Raw genomic sequence first — 24,191 nt, forward strand, 5'->3', positions numbered from 1 at the left:
CTTTTTTTGACATGCTATACTATGACTTTTTTTCAAAATACTATACTATGACTTTTTTCGACATGCTATACTATGACTTCTTTTGACATGCTATACTATGACTTTTTTTCAAAATACTATACTATGACTTTTTCGACATGCTATACTATGACTTTTTTCGAAATGCTATACTATGACTTTTTTCGACATGCTATGACTTTTATTGACATACTATACTATGACTTTTCGACATGCTAAACTGTCTTTTTTTCAAAATGCTATGCTATGACTTTTTTTCGACACGCTATACTATGATTTTTTTCGACATGCTATACTGTGACTTTTTTTGACATGCTATACTCTGACTTTTTTTCGACACGCTATACTATGATTTTATCGACATGCTATACTATGACTTTTTCGACATACTATACGATGACGTTTTCGACATGCTATACTGTGACTTTTTTTGACACGCTATACTATGATTTTTTTCGACATGCTATACTATGATTTTTTCAACATGCTACACTATGACTTTTTTTCAAAATACTACACTATGACATTTTTTCAAAATACTATACTATGACTTTTTTTCGACACGCTATACTATGACTTTTTCTAAATACTATACTATGACTTTTTCGACATGCTATACTATGACTTTTTTTCAAAATACTATACTATGACTTTTTTCGACATGCTAAATTGTCTTTTTTTCAAAATGCTATACTATGACTTTTTCGACATGCTATGGCTTTTATTGACATACTATACTATGACTTTTCGACATGCTATGCTATGACTTTTTTTCAAAATACTATACTATGACTTTTTTTGACATGGTATACTGTGACTTTTTTTTACATGCTATACGATGACTTTTTTTGACATGCTATACTATGACTTTTTTCGACATGCTATACTATGACTTTTTCCGACATGCTATACTATGACTTTTTTTGACATGCTATACTATGACTTTTTTTCAAAATACTATACTATGACTTTTTTGACATGCTATACTATGACTTTTTTGACATGCTATACTATGACTTTTTTTCAAAATACTATACTATGACTTTTTTCGACATGCTATACTATGACTTTTTTCGACATGCTATACTATGACTTTTTTCGACATGCTATACTATGACTTTTTTTGGACACGCTATACTATGATTTTTTTTCAAAATGCTATACTGTGACTTTTTTTGACATGCTATACTATGACGTTTTTTCAAAATACTATACTATGACTTTTTTTCAAAATACTATACTATGACTTTTTTTGACATGCTATACTATGACTTTTTTTCAAAATACTATACTATGACTTTTTTGGACATGCTATACTATGTCTTTTTTTGACATGCTATACTATGACTTTTTTTCAAAATACTATACTATGACTTTTTTTGGACACGCTATACTATGATTTTTTTTCAAAATGCTATACTGTGACTTTTTTCGACATGCTATAATATGATTTTTTTTCCAAATACTATACTATGACTTTTTTCGACATGCTAAACTGTCTTTTTTTCAAAATGCTATGCTATGACTTTTTTTTCGACACGCTATACTATGATTTTTTTCGACATGCTATACTATAATTTTTTCAACATGCTACACTATGACTTTTTTTCAAAATACTATACTAAGACTTTTTTTGACATGCTATACTATGACTTTTTTTGACATGCTATACTATGACTTTTTTTCAAAATACTATACTATGACTTTTTTCGACATGCTATACTCTGACTTTTTTTCGACACGCTATACTATGATTTTTTTCGACATGCTATACTATGATTTTTTCAACATGCTACACTATGACTTTTTTTCAAAATACTATACTAAGACTTTTTTTGACATGCTATACTATGACTTTTTTTGACATGCTATACTATGACTTTTTTTCAAAATACTATACTATGACTTTTTTCGACATGCTATACTATGACTTTTATTCGACACGCTATACTATGACATTTTTTCAAAATACTATATTATGACTTTTTTTCGACATGCTATACTATGACTTTTTTCAAAATACTATACTATGACTTTTTCGACATGCTATACTATGACTTTTTTTCAAAATACTATGCTATGACTTTTTTCGACACGCTAAACTGTCTTTTTTTCAAAATGCTATACTATGACTTTTTTTGACATGCTATGACTTTTATTGACATACTATACTATGACTTTTCGACATGCAATGCTATGACTTTTTTTCGACACGCTATACTCTGACTTTTTTTTGACATGCTATACGATGACTTTTTTCGACACGCTATACTAAGACTTTTTTTGACATGCTATACTATGACTTTTTTTCAAAATACTATACTATGAATTTTTTCGACATGCTATACTATGACTTTTTTTCAAAATACTATACTATGACTTTTTCGACATGCTATACTATGACTTTTTTTCAAAATACTATACTATGACTTTTTTTCAAAATACTATACTATGACTTTTTTTGACATGCTATACTATGACTTTTTTTCAAAATACTATACTATGACTTTTTTGACATGCTATACTATGACTTTTTTTGGCATGCTATACTATGACTTTTTTTGACATGCTATACTATGACTTTTTTTCAAAATACTATACTATGACCTTTTCGAAATACTATACTATGACTTTTTTCGACATGCTATGACTTTTATTGACATACTATACTATGACTTTTCGACATGCTATGCTATGACTTTTTTTCAAAATACTATACTATGACTTTTTTTGACATGCTATACTGTGACTTTTTTTGACATGCTGAACGATGACTTTTTCGACATGCTATACTATGACTTTTTTTCAAAATACTATACTATGACTTTTTTTCGACACGCTATACTAAGACTTTTTTTGACATGCTATACTATGACTTTTTTCAAAATACTATGCTATGACTTTTTCGACACGCTATACTATGACTTTTTTCAAAATACTATGCTATGACTTTTTTCGACATGCTAAACTGTCTTTTTTTCAAAATGCTATACTATGACTTTTCGACATGCTATGACTTTTATTGACATACTATACTATGACTTTTCGACATGCAATGCTATGACTTTTTTTCGACACGGTATACTCTGACTTTTTTTTGACATGCTATACGATGACTTTTTTCGACACGCTATACTAAGACTTTTTTTGACATGCTATACTATGACTTTTTTTTCAAAATACTATACTATGAATTTTTTTGACATGCTATACTATGACTTTTTTTCAAAATACTATACTATGACTTTTTCGACATGCTATACTATGACTTTTTTTCAAAATACTATACTATGACTTTTTTTCAAAATACTATACTATGACTTTTTTTGACATGCTATACTATGACTTTTTTTGACATGCTATACTATGACTTTTTTCTACATGCTGTACTTTGACTTTTTTTGACATGCTATACTATGACCTTTTTCGACATGCTATACTATGACGTTTTCAACATGCTATACCATGACTTTTTTTCAAAATACTATACTATGACTTTTTCGACATGCTATACTATGACTTTTTTTCAAAATACTATACTATGACTTTTTTTCGACACGCTATACTAAGACTTTTTTTGACATGCTATACTATGACTTTTTTTCAAAATACTATGCTATGACTTTTTCGACACGCTATACTATGACTTTTTTCAAAATACTATACTATGACTTTTTTTCGACACGCTATACTCTGACTTTTTTTTGACATGCTATACGATGACTTTTTTCGACACGCTATACTAAGACTTTTTTTGACATGCTATACTATGACTTTTTTTGACATGCTATACTATGACTTTTTTTCAAAATACTATACTATGACTTTTTCGACATGCTATACTATGACTTTTTTCGAAATGCTATACTATGACTTTTTTCGACATGCTATGACTTTTATTGACATACTATGACTTTTCGACATGCTAAACTGTCTTTTTTTCAAAATACTATACTATGACTTTTTTTGACATGCTATACTATGACTTTTTTTGACATGCTATACTATGACTTTTTTTCAAAATACTATACTATGACTTTTTTTCGACACGCTATACTAAGACTTTTTTTGACATGCTATACTATGACTTTTTTTGACATGCTATACTATGACTTTTTTTCAAAATACTATACTAAGACTTTTTTTGACATGCTATACTATGACTTTTTTTGACATGCTATACTATGACTTTTTTTCAAAATACTATACTATGACTTTTTTTCGACACGCTATACTAAGACTTTTTTTGACATGCTATACTATGACTTTTTCAAAATACTATACTATGACTTTTTTTCGACACGCTATACTAAGACTTTTTTTGACATGCTATACTATGACTTTTTTTCAAAATACTATGCTATGACATTTTTCGACACGCTATACTATGACTTTTTCAAAATACTATACTATGACTTTTCGACATGCTATACTATGACTTTTTTCGACATGCTGTACTTTGACTTTTTTTGACATGCTATACTATGACCTTTTTCGACATGCTATACTATGACGTTTTCAACATGCTATACCATGACTTTTTTTCAAAATACTATACTATGACTTTTTCGACATGCTATACTATGACTTTTTTTCAAAATACTATACTATGACTTTTTTTCGACACGCTATACTAAGACTTTTTTTGACATGCTATACTATGACTTTTTTTCAAAATACTATGCTATGACTTTTTCGACACGCTATACTATGACTTTTTTCAAAATACTATACTATGACTTTTTTGACATGCTATACTATGACTTTTTTTCAAAATACTATGCTATGACTTTTTTCGACACGCTAAACTGTCTTTTTTTCAAAATGCTATACTATGACTTTTTTTGACATGCTATGACTTTTATTGACATACTATACTATGACTTTTCGACATGCAATGCTATGACTTTTTTTCGACACGCTATACTCTGACTTTTTTTTGACATGCTATACGATGACTTTTTTCGACACGTTATACTAAGACTTTTTTTGACATGCTATACTATGACTTTTTTTCAAAATACTATACTATGAATTTTTTCGACATGCTATACTATGACTTTTTTTCAAAATACTATACTATGACTTTTTCGACATGCTATACTATGACTTTTTTTCAAAATACTATACTATGACTTTTTTTCAAAATACTATACTATGACTTTTTTTGACATGCTATACTATGACTTTTTTTCAAAATACTATACTATGACTTTTTTGACATGCTATACTATGACTTTTTTTGGCATGCTATACTATGACTTTTTTTGACATGCTATACTATGACTTTTTTTCAAAATACTATACTATGACCTTATCGAAATACTATACTATGACTTTTTTCGACATGCTATGACTTTTATTGACATACTATACTATGACTTTTCGACATGCTATGCTATGACTTTTTTTCAAAATACTATACTATGACTTTTTTTGACATGCTATACTGTGACTTTTTTTGACATGCTGAACGATGACTTTTTCGACATGCTATACTATGACTTTTTTTCGACACGCTATACTAAGACTTTTTTTGACATGCTATACTATGACTTTTTTTCAAAATACTATGCTATGACTTTTTCGACACGCTATACTATGACTTTTTTCAAAATACTATACTATGACTTTTTCGACATGCTATACTATGACTTTTCAAAATACTATACTATGACTTTTTTCGACATGCTAAACTGTCTTTTTTTCAAAATGCTATACTATGACTTTTCGACATGCTATGACTTTTATTGACATACTATACTATGACTTTTCGACATGCAATGCTATGACTTTTTTTCGACACGCTATACTCTGACTTTTTTTTGACATGCTATACGATGACTTTTTTCGACACGCTATACTAAGACTTTTTTTGACATGCTATACTATGACTTTTTTTCAAAATACTATACTATGAATTTTTTTGACATGCTATACTATGACTTTTTTTCAAAATACTATACTATGACTTTTTCGACATGCTATACTATGACTTTTTTTCAAAATACTATACTATGACTTTTTTTCAAAATACTATACTATGACTTTTTTTGACATGCTATACTATGACTTTTTTTGACATGCTATACTATGACTTTTTTCGACATGCTGTACTTTGACTTTTTTTGACATGCTATACTATGACCTTTTTCGACATGCTATACTATGACGTTTTCAACATGCTATACCATGACTTTTTTTCAAAATACTATACTATGACTTTTTCGACATGCTATACTATGACTTTTTTTCAAAATACTATACTATGACTTTTTTTCGACACGCTATACTAAGACTTTTTTTGACATGCTATACTATGACTTTTTTTCAAAATACTATGCTATGACTTTTTCGACACGCTATACTATGACTTTTTTCAAAATACTATACTATGACTTTTTTTCGACACGCTATACTCTGACTTTTTTTTGACATGCTATACGATGACTTTTTCGACACGCTATACTAAGACTTTTTTTGACATGCTATACTATGACTTTTTTTTCAAAATACTATACTATGACTTTTTTTGACATGCTATACTATGACTTTTTTTCAAAATACTATACTATGACTTTTTTTGACATGCTATACTATGACTTTTTTTCAAAATACTATACTATGACTTTTTCGACATGCTATACTATGACTTTTTTCGAAATGCTATACTATGACTTTTTTCGACATGCTATGACTTTTATTGACATACTATGACTTTTCGACATGCTAAACTGTCTTTTTTTCAAAATACTATACTATGACTTTTTTTGACATGCTATACTATGACTTTTTTTCAAAATACTATACTATGACTTTTTTTCGACATGCTATACTATGACTTTTTTTGACATGCTATACTATGACTTTTTTCGACATGCTAAACTGTCTTTTTTTCAAAATGCTATACTATGACTTTTCGACATGCTAAACTGTCTTTTTTTCAAAATACTATACTATGACTTTTTTTGACATGCTATACTATGACTTTTTTTCAAAATACTATACTATGACTTTTTTTCGACATGCTATACTAAGACTTTTTTTGACATGCTATACTATGACTTTTTTCGACATGCTAAACTGTCTTTTTTTCAAAATGCTATACTATGACTTTTCGACATGCTATGCTATGACTTTTTTCGATACGCTATACTATGATTTTTTCAACATGCTATACTATGACTTTTTTTCAAAATACTATACTGTGACTTTTTTGGAAATACTATAGTGTACTATAGTTTTTGACATGCTATGACATTTTCATGACCATTTACGACATACTATAACCATGTTTAATACTTATTTTTTCTGGCAATGTAAATTCAGCCTTATTGCCAGATGATCTGCCACTGCTAATACAGATCTCTGTCTGTAGCTTGTACATTATATGCATTCAGTCATTAAAATCTAAGATCCTGAAAGTTTTTAGCCCAGAGATACAGTAGACATACAGCTGCAAATCATGGCAAACAGTTTATTGTCAATCTATACATCCCATAAATAATAGTTCACAAAATAAATCAAACTTTACACACATTTTGTTCGTTTCTGTTCTGCCGAGTGTGACGCTGAGATTATGTACAAATTAGGATCAAATACTGAGTTTTCGAATCAAATCATACTTTCTCCTTACCATTTAGGATCAATAATATTAACACTGTAAATGAAAAACATGTTACGATCTTTGTGCATATACACAGCTCCATTCAATGCCCAAAGGATCACTTACATTCATGTTCTGTAATATTTTGACACCAGTTCTTCCAACTACATGACTGAAAAGTGTGTTAAAGCAGTGTTCAGGCAAGTCATTTACGTACATTATCGCATTAACCACAAACTCTTTGTTGAACTCTGCTGGATGTTTGACACCTGCAGGGCTTTACTCCATGGCGGTCAACTGGGACAGCGTGATGCCAAAGCTAATAATGTGGCATCAATGTTAACAGTTTGAAAAAACAAAAAACTTTTAAAACTTCATTAAATTATTTTTTGATAAAACATTGAATCAAATGAGAATTGAATGTGATATTGTTGCTCATGGTACTAAATGCACTGATGATTAATGTCTAACGTGTTAGCGGTTTATGTTACTGTTAGCTTAAAGCAGTTGATTAGCTATTGCTTTATCAGTGATGCGACTCCTTCTGCCCCCTAGTGGTCAAGAATCTGCTAATGCAGCTTTTAATTGCTGTGATCTGCTAACATCATGAGAAATGACCTCCAGTACACTGACAGTAAAGTTAACATACTCATAGGAAAACATCTCTCACTTTAATCCACAGGCATGTAAACTATTGCCCTTTTGTTAAATACAGATATCAGTATCACACTCAAATGCAGAAACAACAATTGAACTATTTCTCTGTATAGTTTGCCCTTATATACAAACATCGTCAATAAAACCAAGAAAAGTACATTGTCTGATAAAGTTATGGTAGTTCTGTTGGCTACAGAAAGGCATGTCTGCAGATGAATCACCGCCGTCATATCTTACAGATCGTCACATTGTAAATATCAATCGAACAACGTTTCTGTACAAAATGTGCGCTCAACAAGTGGCTTCCTTCTCTGAAAACAGTAAAAACAGCTGCAGTGGTAGAAAATGGCTCGTGTTCTCCGCTCTCTGGATGCTTTGGTTAGAACTGTCCGTAGTGAAAGCACAAACATTTAAATATTCTGTCGGTCATAAAATCGGGGATTGAAGATGTTTGTGGGGACGATCAACTACATTTAAAAATCACACAACTTCCAAACGAACCAGTGATATGGCTTCTTTTTTTGTAACTCTGGAACTCCACAAACAATATATATATATTTTGAAATACACCAAAACAAATTTGATGGGCGGGGCTTTGTTTTTGTGGAAGGGAGAAGTGTCTCTGAACCTGCACATTAACACTGTGCAAGGCTCCATTTTGGATTTCAAGCTCACACGATTGATCAGGAGCGGACTGTCTATGTGGGCGGAGGGCCGTTGGTGTAGCGCAGCATTGGGTAGAAGGAGCGGGCGAAGTTGTTGGACAGCGTACAGCTGTAGTTCTCATCAGACAGCGGCACCAGGCAGGCCAGAACCAGCAGCATGAAGAAGAGCAGGTGCAGGGGGAAGGCAGCTCGAAGAACCCGGTGGAAGAAGGGTCGCCGTGGGGACGAATCCCTCCTCTCCTCCCTGTCCCTGGATGTGGACAGATGATACAGATGCTTGAGGGTGGCTGTCCATTTTTGACTTTGCAAATAAACTTTGAAAAGCTCTTGTGGACTTTGAGTGAATCTTTAGACTGCGTCTCAAATATTCCTCACACTGACGAAATTCCCATGCAAACCAAAAATTTAAACATAACAAAAAAAACACCATTACTCAGTTCATTGGATGGTCTGTTATTATTCTGTGTTCACTGGAACTACTTCATAATCGACGGTAAAAAAGACACCTCTCTACGTAGACTCATCTGGAGGAACTAAACCCTGACGCTGATCTTCTAAAGAAATCGAACAACACAAGAAGTGCCGTTCCAGCTTGTAAGCGTTACCTTTTAGTCACTGGTTGTCCAACTGTAGCTGCCTGTAGACCTGCAGCCTCCTCCTAAAGCAACACACAAGAACAAGACACACGCGTTGTGTTCACCTTCAAAACATCAACGATCATCTACGACAGAAAACGATGACTGCGGTGGTTTTTAGATGTGTGAAATGTAAAGGTCCAGTACGACAGCCTGCAGAACATGCACTCTGAACAACGTACTTCAGGTATGAAGTACTCATTTAACGTTTATTTAATGTTTTACTATCATGTGTTTGGATTAATATTGCATGTTACATTTTTATGGCTGAGCTGAGACGAAATGTTATCCAACATCTGGATGACCTGCTTCGAAATCGTATCACGTTTTTATGGCAGACTTTTCACTTGTAATTGAGTATTTATACAGTGTAAAACAGCTTTTACTTGAAATAAGCTGAATTCTTTTTGAGGCGATATTCCGTCACATTAAAATGTAACCAAACCCGACGTTAGTTTGACTTGAACTCGTCTCACCGGAGGTAAATATTCAGGTGTACCTTGTGAGGAGAGCCGAGTGTTCCCAGACCGATGCGGTCCACCTCTGAGCTGGCTGAGCAGCGCTGCTGAGACACAGACAGCAGACACGCATCAGACGAGACCGACAGACGTCCCCGGTGACTCCACTGTTGACAGCAGCTCATTTATGCGTCCTGGTATTTCAACAGATGCTCCATTTTACGAGTCTGTAACTTCTGAAGGGTTTTCTAATCATTTCCAAAACGTTGTTCGGAAAGAACTCTCTGTAATTTGGCATCATTGAACCCAAGATAATGTTCCTTCATTACTCATTTACTCATACAAATGTTATGTTTTATGTATTTTGACTTGCAGAATTCTCTGTAAGATGTTTATTTCATTGTTCTGTGTCCAGCTGAGCTGCACTGATGATAAAGTATTGCTTGTGTTTTGGGCGATAGAGATTTCTACCGACTCCATTTCTCTGTCACTGGAACCAAACTACAGTATTTTCCAGGAAACTTAATTTGAGAAATTATCGACAAAAATAAAAGTATCAGTTGAGTCCTAGTTGAGTTTAAAATTGAGCGAGCACAAAATGTCAGGATTATCTGTCGTGCATCAAATTATAGTTCTGTTTATTTGACGCAATGTTTTATTACAATACATATTAAAAACTGTCTGTCTTTTTAAAGTTGTTGTTGGAAAGCTTCAGCTAAGTGAGATATTCATTTATAACAATAACTCAAATGTCATTTTGCAAAAAAAAAAAGATCCAAAATGTGAAAGCTAATTCTGACACTTTTTGGCAGGAAGAGCTCATCAGTTTATGAAACCAGAGTCAAACCAGACTGAGGCTGAAGCAGTGAAATGGACCCACCAGTCTTCCCTGCAGCGTGCTCAGGTCAGCAGCCACCTGCCGCAGCAGGAGATGCAGTTTGTTGCCGATGACGTGAACCTTCTCCTTGGCCTCCAGGCTGTCTTCTCCCGTGGCCTCCAGGAGGAGCTGAGAGGAGATCTCCTGCAGCGAGGAGACCTCCCGCTGGCGGCCGCGCAGCTCCTCCTGCAGAGCCTGCAGCAGGGGGCGACAGAGAGCACAGCAGTCAGCAGCAGCAGGTGCTGAACGCGTTTGATGGACAGACGGAGGTGAGAGTTCACCGGAAGAATAACATCCCAATGAACAAGTGAGCCGTTAGGAAGACAAAGTGAGGCGTCAGCAGGAGGACGACTGTGTGTCTGTGTGCATTCTGTCCAGATGTCAGCTTTAGTTGACGATATTTCTGTAAATTAAGCTGAAGTACTTTGACAGCATGCAACATGTGCAGTATTATGTTAGCAAGTAGCGCTAACACACAGCTAGCATTAACTTTAGAGCTAACTTGAACTGTTATTATGTTATCTGCTCCACCCCTGGACACAGAGTATAATCAGAGTATGATGAGCTCCGTCTCTATTGTTCGTGCCAAAATAAAGACTACATTTCCCATAACCCCCATCACCAGCTGTTGGAAACCTTCCCGTAGCTTACTAAAATCAGACTCGGACATATTGGAAGATGTTTGGAAAAATGCTTATGGCCGCTATAAAAGAATAAATAATAAAAGTATTGACGATGAACCGATGGTCTGCTCACCGTCAGCGTGTCCCGGTGCTGCAGCAGGACGGAGCGAGGCGTCGACCGGTCGACGACATTCACGACAGAGAGTTTGTTCTCGGCCTGAGCGAGCCACAGCAGCAGAGAGTGCAGCGTCTCATGGAACTCCTGAAGAAGAACACGGGGGTCACTTAAACGTTCATCGCGTCACACTTTCTGAACCACAGTAATTATTATAAACTCAAACGTGAAAACCAGAGGATGTCTGACCTGACACTGCATGAGCGCAGAGTGCAGCCTGCTCTCCCAGCTCGCCAGGCCGCCGCAGGCCTGCGTCCAGCTGCGATTGGCCGAGCCGAGAGCGTCCTGCAGCTCCCGCAGCTCGGCGCTGTCGCCCCGCAGGAAGCGTCGGCTGCTCAGGTTGGCGGAGATCATCAGACACTTGTAGCTGTTGAAGGTCTTCTGCATCTCCTATAAGAGATAAAAGAAAGACGAGGAAGAAGATGAGATGAAGAGCTTCTCGTCTCTGTCCTGCGTGGTTACCCGGTGCTGTTGGTGTTTTACTTTTAGTTTCCGGATGTTGACCTCGATGTCTCGGATGTCGGTGGACGGTTCGATGCGCTGTAGCCTCTCTAGCTCTGGCAGCACCCGGCCCAACCAGGAAGTGACATCGCAGAGGTCAGAGTTCAGCTTCTGCCACTGCTCCAGGTCCTGCTTGATGTCCGTCTCGCTGCTGAACTGCTGCACTTGTAGCAGCTCCCAGCGCTCGATCACGCCTGCAGAGTCAGCAGTTACTATTGTGTTCAGACTTTAAGATTCTCATTCATCCACTTTTTTAGTTGCGTCTGTCCTACAACACGAGACCCCTCACGCTGCCGCTCATCTCCGTCAGAGTACCTGTGCTGGTCTGCTTGTCGGCCGTGCTGCTGGTCAGACCCGGATCCTCCAGATCCCCCTCGTCGTTCAGGATCAGCTTCACCCTCTTCACGCTGTTGATGGTGCCACTGCACTCCGACATCAGCTTAGCCTGAACACACACACACACACACACACACCTCTTCAGTGAAAAACGAAGACTCTTAAATGTCTTTAGCTGATGGACACTTGAAGTCTTCAGAGGTCTTGATGTGTGTGTGTGTGTGTGTGTGTGTGTCCTTACGTAGCCCTGCTGGTGGAAGGGAGTACTGGTGGTGTGTGTGGGAGACGAGTTCAGACCTCGGATGATTTCTCGGGGAACCCGTTTCCGCTCTGGGGAGCCGGGCTGGTGCCAGCTGGGCGGACCGGTCACGGACTTCACTGAGGAGAGAGGAAAGGAGAAAGTTCAGCAAAGGCAGCGTGATCATAAGGAAGAAAGAAGAAAGGGGGGGGGGGAGAGAGAGAGAGAGAGAGAGAGAGAGAGCAAGAGAGAGAGAGGCCAAACCGAAAAAGGTTCAACTAGAACATCAGACTCATCACACAGCCTCGTGATTCACAGAAAACATCCGTCAAACACATGCAGAGAACAGCATCCGCTGTCACGTCGTACACGTTTTATGAAGTTTCGATCTTCGTAAACAACGATATAATCAACATAAATAATATCGTGACAAGCTGTCGTGGTGCACAGTAGAGAGGCGGTTCTTTTCATTGTTGATTAATCATTATGTTGTTTGGCCCAAGATGACGTCTGCAGAATATATATTCAGTTTTCTGTCATAGAGGAGTAAAGAAACCACAATATCTTCACATTTAAGAAGCTGCAGTTTGGAATTGTTTTCCAACAAAATGACTCAAACCAAGTAGCAGAATAGCTGCTGATTGATTGAATCTCTGCAGCTCTAGTGCACAGCCACATCTGTGTCTGGAGGTACAGATGTGGCAGCAGCAAGGCGTCTGTGGATGAGATGAAGGACGGGGAGGTGCGGCTGGCTGGGTTTGGGGTTGCTCGGAGATGGAATGCGGGTCTGTGAGCACACAGCATGCAGGAGGCAGCCGTCGCTCTAACAAAGGACTCTGAGCTCTCGGTCACATTCACGTCTGTAACAGAGAGCGGAGGTCAGCGTGCCTGGAGGCCGCTCTGGAAAAGGGGCGGAGCTCTGCACAAGTCATGTTTCATGTTTCATGACGCAGAGAAGATCTGCGTCCAATTTGTAATTTCAGTAACGAGGATTGAAGAGGAACGCTGGTGATATCTGATATCTGATAAAGAACAACACGTTAGTCCACCTTTAGACGTTCCTACCATCCATGTGGCTCTCAGCCCCAAGCTCACTGTTTTCCTACTGAAGGCATCGTCGTTAAAAATGGGTCATGAATTAATACTTAAACTTTATCATTTGAAGCGGAAGTCATTTTCATTTCAGCCGAGTACAACATGATAATATTTCTCATTCTCGTTGACCATTTTTAAAACCAATGTAACTTTCAAGATGATCCTTGGTCTCTTGTAATCTCACTTCAGTCTGGTTGCACAAAACACCTTAAGTTTGACACTTAAGGTTTAATTTCTCCTCAGCTGAGGGATTTACTTCACAGAATCCCTTTGAAAGGTTCCCTGAGTTAAGGGACGTTAAGGTGTTTCCTGCATCGAAAGAGATGTTACAGGAGACCGTTTGTTTGGTTGCACTCGTCTCACACATACGTCCTCTAATAAACTAACTGGTTCGACGAGGAAAGGATTCAACTTCTGGAGGAATTCCAATAAAAGAAAGCAAATAACAGCAAACAGACACTATATCTCCATGAACTCGGACATGTTGAGGTAAATATCCAAAAGCAGCAGTGATCACCTGACAGGGCGCTGAAGTAGGTGTCGTCCTCGTCGTCCTCGTGCGACGACGACCCTCCCACGTCCACAGTGTGGTCCCACTCCAGCGGGATGGAGTCCACGCTGACGGGGGTCTCTCTTCCCGACCGCTCCAGAGGGTCCACTAGGAGGTGACACACAGCCTGCCGTCCAGCTGCTGGAGCCTCCTCCTCCTCCCCCCTCGCCTCCTCCCAGGAGGACGTCCCGTTGGTTCGATCAGCTGCGTCGTCCAGGTCGGTGTCCCGGTCTGACAGCTCCCTCTCCTCCTCCAGAACCTTCAAAAACACAGAAGAAGAAAGCTCCAATTTGACTTAAATTTAAACAAGCAACAGTCTTTCTCTGAAACAAAAGGTTTCAAAATATTGTTAATATTTTTATTACTATTATTAAATTATTATTTTGTGTCATGTTGGAAGCCAAGACTGTTTTGAATAGATAATTAGAATAATGTGCTGAGGACTTAATCCCTGAAAGCATCTGATTGATGAACACAGTTGGACTGTGTCAGCACTGACCGGGCGCCTGTTGACGAGGCGCTGGTGGAAGCGAGCCACTCTGCCGAACACCTCCTGGCAGTAGGAGTGCAGCTCCTCCAGCTCGTCCTCGATCAGCACGGCGTCCAGAGGGGCGCTCTTCTGGATCAGGTTCTCCCCGAACACGATGAGGGCGTCGATCTTGTTGGTGTTCAGGGTGATCTCCTGCTGGAAGCCCTGCACACGGGAGCAAAAGACTCAGTTGAGTTTTCATAAAAGGTTTGAAAGTGAGAAGCGTGTGTGCTAACGTACGTTGAGCTGCCTCATCTTGTCCTCGACGTCGCTCTCTGAGAAGTGCTCCACATTGGTGAGCTGGAGGTCCATCTCCGTCAGCCAGACCAGGATCCCCTCACGGGTCCCCTCAAAGTCTTCTCTCTGAGAGGTAAAGTGCTGCAGAGCAGAGGACGGACGCCATCATTGAAGTGCTGTTTAGTTTAGCTAAAGTCATCTCTATATGTATCGTTTCTGTCATATGGATTGATAGGTTTCTTTATTACGTTGCTCATTCTTCAGTTGTTCTCTTTGAGGTTTCTTCCTTCTAAAGCCTTCTGAGGCTAATTTGTGATTTCAAGTTTTACAAATAACTGTTGACTGTTGACCCTGGTCTGCTGCACATTCCCTGGATGTAAATATCGCTTACAGCCCGCAAAGGTCAACCAGCATAACATAAACATAAACACACTCCATCTGAAAAACGGCTTCCCGCCAACGTGACGCCTCCAGCCTCGTTAGCGTCTGAGAGGTGACCTCAATCCTGGAGGCTTAAAGCAGAGCTGAGAGCAGGGCGATGCTGCTCAGACCGGCTGGGAGCATTTGATACATGCTGATGTTTTGCTCTCTGGTTTCTATCTTCCTTGTTTTCATGCGTGCAGGTTGCTATTGATCTGTTGCTGTCGTTTGTGTTGAGTTCCCCGTCTCACCTTGAGTCTGCGGAGGACAGACGCCACCCTCTTCTGCAGTCTGTCCCACCTCTGGTTCCCCTCGTGGACCAGCACTTTGAGCTTGCTGGCGGCGTCGGTCCGGTTCTCTCGGGCCAGCCGGCGGTACTGTTTGTTGACCAGCTCCAGCTGAGTCAGGCGCTCGTGGACCTGCCGCTGGAACGCCTGACGAGAGAACGGAGAGGAAATATGAGTTACTCTGTTGAGGAGCCACAGAATTATTGTTTTAGTTTTTAGATTGTGTTGCACTTAGTGAAACGGGACAGACATGCATCCGTCTGAACATCAATCTGCAGCTTTGAAGCAATAGAGTCTAAAGTTACAGAATCGATGGCCACGACTCAGTATTGATAAATGCATGACGCTGTCCGTGGTGCTGAAAGCACACACCCCTTTTCATTGCCTTCCTTTTTTAAACAAGGTCATTTAAATACACAAAGCATGCTGTGTTGAAGAAGACTTGAAACTAGAGATTGAGACATAAACTCATGTTTACAATGTTTACTGAGGGAATAAATCAAGAGAGAAGTAGAGTCATTTTCTCATAGACTTCTATACAACCAGAGGAGTCGCCCCCTGGTGGACACTAGAGAGAATGCAGCTTTAACACATGAAGCATCGGCTTCATTCAGCAGAACCGGAGGTTGCCGCCTGGTTTTAGGTTACCTAAATACAAGCAGGACATTTAACTGATCTTCCTGTCAGCTTATTATCTTTCTTTCCATCGCTTTGGCTTCAGGCCTTCCTTTACGGCATTCTGCCAAAGTGAAACAAGCAAGAAAGAAAGAATGTGTCTCCCGACCTCGAACTTCTTGAGCTCCTCCTTGGCGCTGGTGTAGAGGACGTCGGCAGAGTCCGGGTTCGCTGCGGTGAGCTCAGATGTCTTCAGCCAGTCTTCAAAGCGAGAGAAGTCGTCCAGGAACTTACACCAGAGACGCCAGGTCTCCTCAATCCTGAAAGCAACAGCATCCTTTCACTTCTGTGTAAAGTCAACTGAGAAAACCTGAGCAGCTTTGGAGCAGGAAACAGAACCAATGACGGGCAGATGAGACGGTTCATTCATTATAAAATGTATCTCTACTCGAATTATTCTTTATGAAACATGCAATACAATACAAGTATATATATATATATATATATATATATAGTGTGTGTGTGTTTTTTGTTGGGATGACCCACCCTGACATAATAAAGATTCTACCGCTCACCTCATCCTCCTCTCCATGGACATGGCGCAGATGTTCCTCCAGCGCCGGTCCAGGCTGCGCGTGGTCTGCTGGATCGAGTCGTTCTCGGAGTCGCCGCCGCCGCCGCCGCCGCAGGCATCGGCGTCGTGCAGCAGGACGTCGCACAGCGTCAGCACCGACGCCACGCTCTCCGTGTGCTGCTCGATGTCCCGCTGCAGCTCCTGCGGGTGGAAACGGCACAGTTTGAGTCACGTGGACTCACATGCAGCTCAGCTGGTGGGCAGGTTTTTGCTCATCAATGCGACGATATCATAATTACTCAAAATATAAAGTGACCATATGGCAAACAAAAGCCGCTTCCTGATTACCAGCCTGGCAACCTCTTAAAAGTTTACAAGCCTTCATCAACAGACTGCTTTTGGGGGTGTGTGTGTGTGTGTGTGTGTGTGTGTGTGTGTGTGTGTGTGTGTGTGTGTGTGTGTGTGTGCAGCTCCCTATAAAGCCTGACAGCACTTTTGTCGGCTCTCATTTGTTCACAGTTACCACTCTCCAGGGCTGCCATGGTGACAGATGAAAGCTTAAAGAGCCCCTCCACACAGGAGTCACTTCAGCCGTCCGTCATCCGCTAATGGAGAGAGCTGCAGCTTTCCTCTGAGGGAGCGTCTCTCTCTCTCTCCCCGGCTCTGCTCTGTATCTCTTCCTCAGGTGTCCGTCACACGTCTCTCTCCCTCTCGCTCATGAACGCTTTCCTCAGATATGTCCACGTCCAAATCCAGACAGGCTGTTAAAGACTCAGGCGTATATTGTTCTTCCGTCACTCGCCACGTTGCAAATGGTTCAGTATTTTTGAGAGGAGAGAAAATGATGAGCAAAGAGATAATTCAGCGCCTCAACTAATGAGCCAGCGTCCTCCTTTATTAGCATTCTGTGAAATTGAGTGCATCCGACCTCAAAATCAATCAAGCAAGAAATATCCAAACTCTCCCCGAACCTGCAGGTTTTGACAACGAACAAAGAAATGTCTGCAGGAAGCACTCGGCTTGACATGTGTCGGGCGGAGCAGAGCACTTTGAAATCGAAGAAAATGTTCAGCTTTTCAGAAAACACGCGATGACCAATGACGACGCTGGTGGTTCTGGTGCATGGTTGCTGTGGTGTTTCAGAGCAAAGTGTAAAATACTCCTGTGTCTGCACCGAACGTCAGCGCTGCGATCAGATAGAACAGATGAGATGTTGTCATGGACACACGGTGACGGTGGAGGCGTTTCTGGGAAACAGTTGGACAACAGTCATTTGTTTTGATGTAATCGATTGCATCATTCAGACGCAGCCCGGCGTCAATATCAACCCTGCAAACAATCCAAATACTGCAGCTGAAGCTCTGACAACATGTCAGCCAGCAGCACAGTCAGATGAGAACTCTTGTTCCTATGAACGCATGCCGACAGATCACAAAGGTTCTAAATGTCAGGGTGGAACTGTCGACGAAGGTCTTTTGAAGCAATCATTTCACCAGCGATTCTTTTGATTTTCCCGCCATTTACTCATGTCATGCTCTTTGTAAAAAAGGCTACATTTAGTTTGTGCTGTTTGAGCACTGTTGTCTGAGTTGATATGTTGCTGTGACAAATTCATTCATTCATCTCACTTCTATTCTAATCTCTATAGAACAGGTTTCTGCATTGATATGTAAATCAGTTGGTTGAAGAGAGTTAGACAGAGAGTAGAAGAGGCGCGATGCATCGGGGAACCCACCGGCTGTCGTCTGACAATAGTTCCGCTTTCTATTCGTTTAAAATGAGCTCGAAACTTTTGAAACAATCTGGTCGTACACGTCAGTTATGCATCTCAAGCTGATATTCGGACTGTGAACAATGAGCACAAGGAAAAGGAGGTTGTGGCCCGGACATCCGTTGACCCCAGAGGCTCATCAGATAGCCGATAGCCGAAGGCTTCCATCCTTACTTGTACACAAACACACAAATCTGACCATGCAGCCAAAGATCAAATCTCATTCTTCCTCTGTCTGAATATTCTCTCTCTGAACCTTCCGATCCATCCGCCGCCTCTCATTCCAAGAAACCTTTCTCCTGTTAGGAAGGTACCAGAGTTCGGCAGGATACAGAACGGACGAACTGCTGAAAGTCCATTTCCTTTCTCTGGGCCGCCGGCTGAGGCCGAGCTGTCGAGTGCATTTACCGCCTCCCTCACACTTCCTGCCCCTAAAACTCCCCTCAAAGTGGAGTCTCCAGTCTGCCTCAAAGCCTTTTAAGCCTTTATGTCACCTGGAAGATGTCCGGGTTCGGTTGTTATATAGACATAGGACGTTTCCTTCCGTCTGTCCCTGAGACCTCCCTTGTTTCTAGCAGCATGGTTTTGGTGAAAGCTTCTAATTACAACAACAGCAACCAGCCTCAGCCACGGTGGCCTGAGACAACCTCTCCCCTTTGCTTCTGGATTGAACAGCAGCAGACTTCATGGTCTTCATCACTAAGAGGCTGAACTAAAGGAAACTCCACTGTCCATAACTCTCATGACTGAGGAATGTGCTGCTCCATAAAGCAAGAACGACTCGGTCTCGGCCCACCTGCTGCTCGGACAGTTTCCTCTGAATCTCGTCGCTGTGGCAGACGTCGTAGACCACCGGCTTGGCCAGCTCCGCCTCGATGCGAGAGAGCCATGTCCGCAGGTTGCTCATGTTCTTATCAAGCTGCTGCACCGTCACCAGCGTCTCCTTCAGCTTTCGCACCCTGCCGAGAGAGAAAAACGTCACGTTACAGGAAGGTGTCGCTGGAGCTTCGCTGGTTAAGGATTGTATAATCGTCATTGCGTATTTTCCTCCATCTATCTATCACAAGTATTGTGTGAGTATCAGAGCTCCATTGGTGTGCAAAAAAAGCAAAATCTGGAGGTCTGTCATATACTGACATTTTCATCAGAGAGCATTCTAAAAGCTACTGGGGAATCCGAATGTTGAACAGAATGTGGGCTAATGTCTCTACTTTGCTCTCCAGTGAAAACAGTACTTCTTTTCAACAATAGAAAAGCTTTTATGGGGATTTTCTGAGCCTCTTATGAATGACTTTGAATCGTTCAGCTGAAGATGTGAAAAAGAAGCAAACGTGGAGAAACACGAGTCTCACAGGACAGCGATAGCAAGGTCGGTGCATCTCGTGGTACAGAGGAACAGATCACAACGATCAACGCACATTCCCATTAATGAGCCATTAATAATACCATCACATGCATTAATGAGCTTCATGACTGGAGACACGTGTGCACGCTTCAGATGCTTCCAGGTATCCATGTAAGCAGAATGATGCAACACAGCAGCAACAAGCAACAACAATCTCATATGCTGCAACAGCAGACACTGTAGGGATGTGTTCTGGCACCTGATGCAGCTGCACACGTGTGTGTGTGTGTGTGTGTGTGTGTGTGTGTGTGTGTGTGTGTGTGTGTGTGTGTGTGTGTGTGTGTGTGTGTGTGCAGGCGTTTCATGTCTACAGTATCTGAGGATGTGGCAGTAAACGGCGAAGCGGAGAGAAACATCAGCGACGTATAAGACATGGTGCTGCGATCATGGGGACGTATGTGTGGCGCTCATTGCATCGACACATACACACATACACACACACACACACACCTGCCGTCCAAGCTGCCACCTGAATTCCGACACACACAAGAAGAAGGGAGCCGGCGGTCTCAATTGAATTTGCTCTGAATGACTCTGCATGTTTACACGCCTGCACCGACAAAAGCGCAGCCCATCCCCCTCGCTCCTGATCTCCTCCTCCTCCTCCTCCTCCTCCTCCTCATCACAACAAAACACCCGATCTGCTCCCCTTTCATCCGCCCGCCTCAGTCTCGTGCCGGCCGGGTCGCGATGAGGGTGAAAGGTACTTACGGGCTGGCGAGAGGAGGCTACTCCATGGTGATGGCTCGTCCGCTAGCAAGCACAACCCCCCATTTCCTCCTCCTCCTCCTCCTCCTCCTCCCAAACATCTGGATGCAGTGACCGGTTCACTCAAGGACACAGAGCAACAGGAGCTAGCCAAATCATTTTCATTATCGACTCATGTTTTGATCATTTGTACCATGAATATAATTATTCAGTCCCACATCGTTATTGCCTTTGTACCTTCTTCTTCTTCTTGTCTCCTTAATCTGAGAGTTTAAACATGCGAGTGCGATAAATATTATGTATTTTAAGAAGCAGAGAGCTTAGAGTTAATAAAGCTTTGCCTCAGAGTGTCACTGAAGAGTAAATCAGTGCAGGATTATTTTTTTAATCCACAAAATATATTCAACATTCCAGTTTTGAAAGAAAATTTTAAATGATCACAAAGTAAATTATAGTGCAACAAAATGTTGGTAAAAAATGAAATACTTGTTAATGCACCAATCCTACGTTTGGTGTGTTTATATGTCTGTCTGTTTGTACGTGTAGGTTTGGATGAACAGGACCAAAGAAGAAGAAGAAAAGTGCATCTTCAAGATGGAAACAAAAGATCTGTAAAACTCTAACATCACATAACAAACAACAACGAGCAGCAACAAAGAACCAGAAGCCCAGTACAGTGAGTCCAGCTCTAGAGCAGATCACAGGTGCAGCTGATCGCTGGTCGTGTGTTTGGATCGGACCAACAGGGCCAGCGGGGGAGCCTCAGTGTGCAGAAAACCTTCATCTGCCACCTCCAATAAACCAGCCTGCATGGGTTCAGTAATATATCAGCAGGAGGGAATGATGGAGGAGGTTTGGATGAAACCTCCTTCACACAAGTACGGAGAAAGAAACCGTAAATCTGAAGCCCCTTTCAGACGAACAGCCGACATTACATCGCCGCTCTTCATCCGTCTGCGACAGTAACGGTTGGATTCAGACACGAGACACAGAGATCACCTGATATTCAGCTGCTGGTGAGAGAAACGTCTGAAAACACATCAGCGAGACATAAAAGACGGGAGTTTCCTCTTCTCTCAGGCAGAATGAGGTTATTCAATGGAAGTGTTCGTGCTGTCGAATCCTTAATTAACGACCGTGAGCCCAAAAGGAGACTCGCCACCGCTTCCCCAACCATCCGATACGTGTTCTCGTCCTACATGTCATCACTTATGCATTAGAGTTCTGCAGCCTCGTTCATGTCGTCCTACATGTCATCACTTATGCATTAGAGTTCTGCAGCCTCGTTCATATCGTCCTACATGTCATCACTTATGCATTAGAGTTCTGCAGCCTCGTTCATAACGTCCTACATGTCATCACTTATGCATTAGAGTTCTGCAGCCTCGTTCATAACGTCCTACATGTCATCACTTATGCATTAGAGTTCTGCAGCTTCGTTCATAACGTCCTACATGTCATCACTTATGCATTAGAGTTCTGCAGCCTCGTTCATAACGTCCTACATGTCATCACTTATGCATTAGAGTTCTGCAGCTTCGTTCATGTCGTCCTACATGTCATCACTTATGCATTAGAGTTCTGCAGCCTCGTTCATATCGTCCTACATGTCATCACTTATGCATTAGAGTTCTGCAGCCTCGTTCATAACGTCCTACATGTCATCACTTATGCATTAGAGTTCTGCAGCCTCGTTCATAACGTCCTACATGTCATCACTTATGCATTAGAGTTCTGCAGCTTCGTTCATAACGTCCTACATGTCATCACTTATGCATTAGAGTTCTGCAGCCTCGTTCATAACGTCCTACATGTCATCACTTATGCATTAGAGTTCTGCAGCTTCGTTCATATCGTCCTACATGTCATCACTTATGCATTAGAGTTCTGCAGCCTCGTTCATATCGTCCTACATGTCATCACTTATGCATTAGAGTTCTGCAGCCTCGTTCATATCGTCCTACATGTCATCACTTATGCATTAGAGTTCTGCAGCCTTGTTCATAACATCCTACATGTCATCACTTATGCATTAGAGTTCTGCAGCCTCGTTCATAACGTCCTACATGTCATCACTTATGCATTAGAGTTCTGCAGCCTCGTTCATAACGTCCTACATGTCATCACTTATGCATTAGAGTTCTGCAGCTTCGTTCATAACGTCCTACATGTCATCACTTATGCATTAGAGTTCTGCAGCCTCGTTCATATCGTCCTACATGTCATCACTTATGCATTAGAGTTCTGCAGCCTCGTTCATAACGTCCTACATGTCATCACTTATGCATTAGAGTTCTGCAGCCTCGTTCATATCGTCCTACATGTCATCACTTATGCATTAGAGTTCTGCAGCCTCGTTCATATCGTCCTACATGTCATCACTTATGCATTACAGAGTTCTGCAGCCTCGTTCATATCGTCCTACATGTCATCACTTATGCATTAGAGTTCTGCAGCCTCGTTCATAACGTCCTACATGTCATCACTTATGCATTAGAGTTCTGCAGCCTCGTTCATATCGTCCTACATGTCATCACTTATGCATTAGAGTTCTGCAGCCTCGTTCATATCGTCCTACATGTCATCACTTATGCATTACAGAGTTCTGCAGCCTCGTTCATATCGTCCTACATGTCATCCTGTATCGCCTCATGTTTCCTCTACTTCTTCTCATGCTTTGTGTTCATGCTTTCATGCAGCTGGTGTGGAGGGAAATTGAAAGTTCATGTTCAAATGTTCTCACAAGTTCATAAGAGGTATGGAGTTGTACAGCTCCCTTAATAAATTAACATTTAGCATCTCTCTGTGTATTCGGCCTCTTTGTGTTAATCTGACGGAGGTGTTGAAACGTTCCGACCTTCTTCACATTTACCAGCGTGACTTTTATATAAAAAAGTTCTCGAGCGTCAAAACATTTGTTTCACAAGCCGAACGTCTTAAAGTGGCTTCAGGATCCAGATGTGTTCAAAGCTTTATACCAAAAACACACATCTGCATAACAACCTTCAGTCCGCAGGTCAGGAGTCAGTCATCTCGTCCAAGCACACGCACACACACACGCACACGCACACACACACACGTTTGAACTTCACTACCACACATTAACATGAACTCTGAGGCGACTTCCTCCTTTGTTCGGACTCAACAAACCAGCGTGTTAACCGACACCATCTCTTGAACACAGAGCCATGAGTGAGAACTGCGTCGTCTT

At 40.6% G+C, this 24,191-nt stretch overlaps 1 protein-coding gene across 9 annotated transcripts in view; it reads right to left on the reverse strand.

Annotated features, from left to right (window-relative positions):
* Nucleotides 1-7,475: 7,475 nt before the first annotated feature.
* Nucleotides 7,476-24,191, reverse strand: part of syne2b (spectrin repeat containing, nuclear envelope 2b) — an 80,527-nt gene continuing 63,811 nt past the window's right edge. For 7 of the 9 annotated variants that reach the window (XM_079286862.1, XM_079286860.1, XM_079286855.1 and 4 more), the window contains 16 exons: nucleotides 19,664-19,826; nucleotides 17,098-17,297; nucleotides 16,692-16,842; nucleotides 15,872-16,054; nucleotides 15,204-15,341; nucleotides 14,934-15,128; nucleotides 14,402-14,693; nucleotides 12,793-12,929; nucleotides 12,531-12,660; nucleotides 12,198-12,409; nucleotides 11,904-12,104; nucleotides 11,673-11,801; nucleotides 10,920-11,111; nucleotides 10,081-10,146; nucleotides 9,552-9,604; nucleotides 7,476-9,196 (listed from right to left, as the gene is read on the reverse strand). In XM_079286862.1, coding sequence (XP_079142988.1) covers nucleotides 8,980-9,196; nucleotides 9,552-9,604; nucleotides 10,081-10,146; nucleotides 10,920-11,111; nucleotides 11,673-11,801; nucleotides 11,904-12,104; nucleotides 12,198-12,409; nucleotides 12,531-12,660; nucleotides 12,793-12,929; nucleotides 14,402-14,693; nucleotides 14,934-15,128; nucleotides 15,204-15,341; nucleotides 15,872-16,054; nucleotides 16,692-16,842; nucleotides 17,098-17,297; nucleotides 19,664-19,826 — 2,659 coding nt within the window. In that variant the 3' untranslated portion in view covers nucleotides 7,476-8,979. Of the gene's footprint in view, nucleotides 9,197-9,551; nucleotides 9,605-10,057; nucleotides 10,147-10,919; nucleotides 11,112-11,672; nucleotides 11,802-11,903; nucleotides 12,105-12,197; nucleotides 12,410-12,530; nucleotides 12,661-12,792; nucleotides 12,930-14,401; nucleotides 14,694-14,933; nucleotides 15,129-15,203; nucleotides 15,342-15,871; nucleotides 16,055-16,691; nucleotides 16,843-17,097; nucleotides 17,298-19,663; nucleotides 19,827-24,191 lie in introns of all 9 variants that reach the window. The other 2 variants (XM_079286861.1, XM_079286857.1) reach the window with 2 other exon arrangements.

This window comes from Melanostigma gelatinosum (genome assembly GCF_949748355.1).
Source record: "Melanostigma gelatinosum genome assembly, chromosome: 16".
Classification (NCBI taxonomy): domain Eukaryota; kingdom Metazoa; phylum Chordata; class Actinopteri; order Perciformes; family Zoarcidae; genus Melanostigma; species Melanostigma gelatinosum.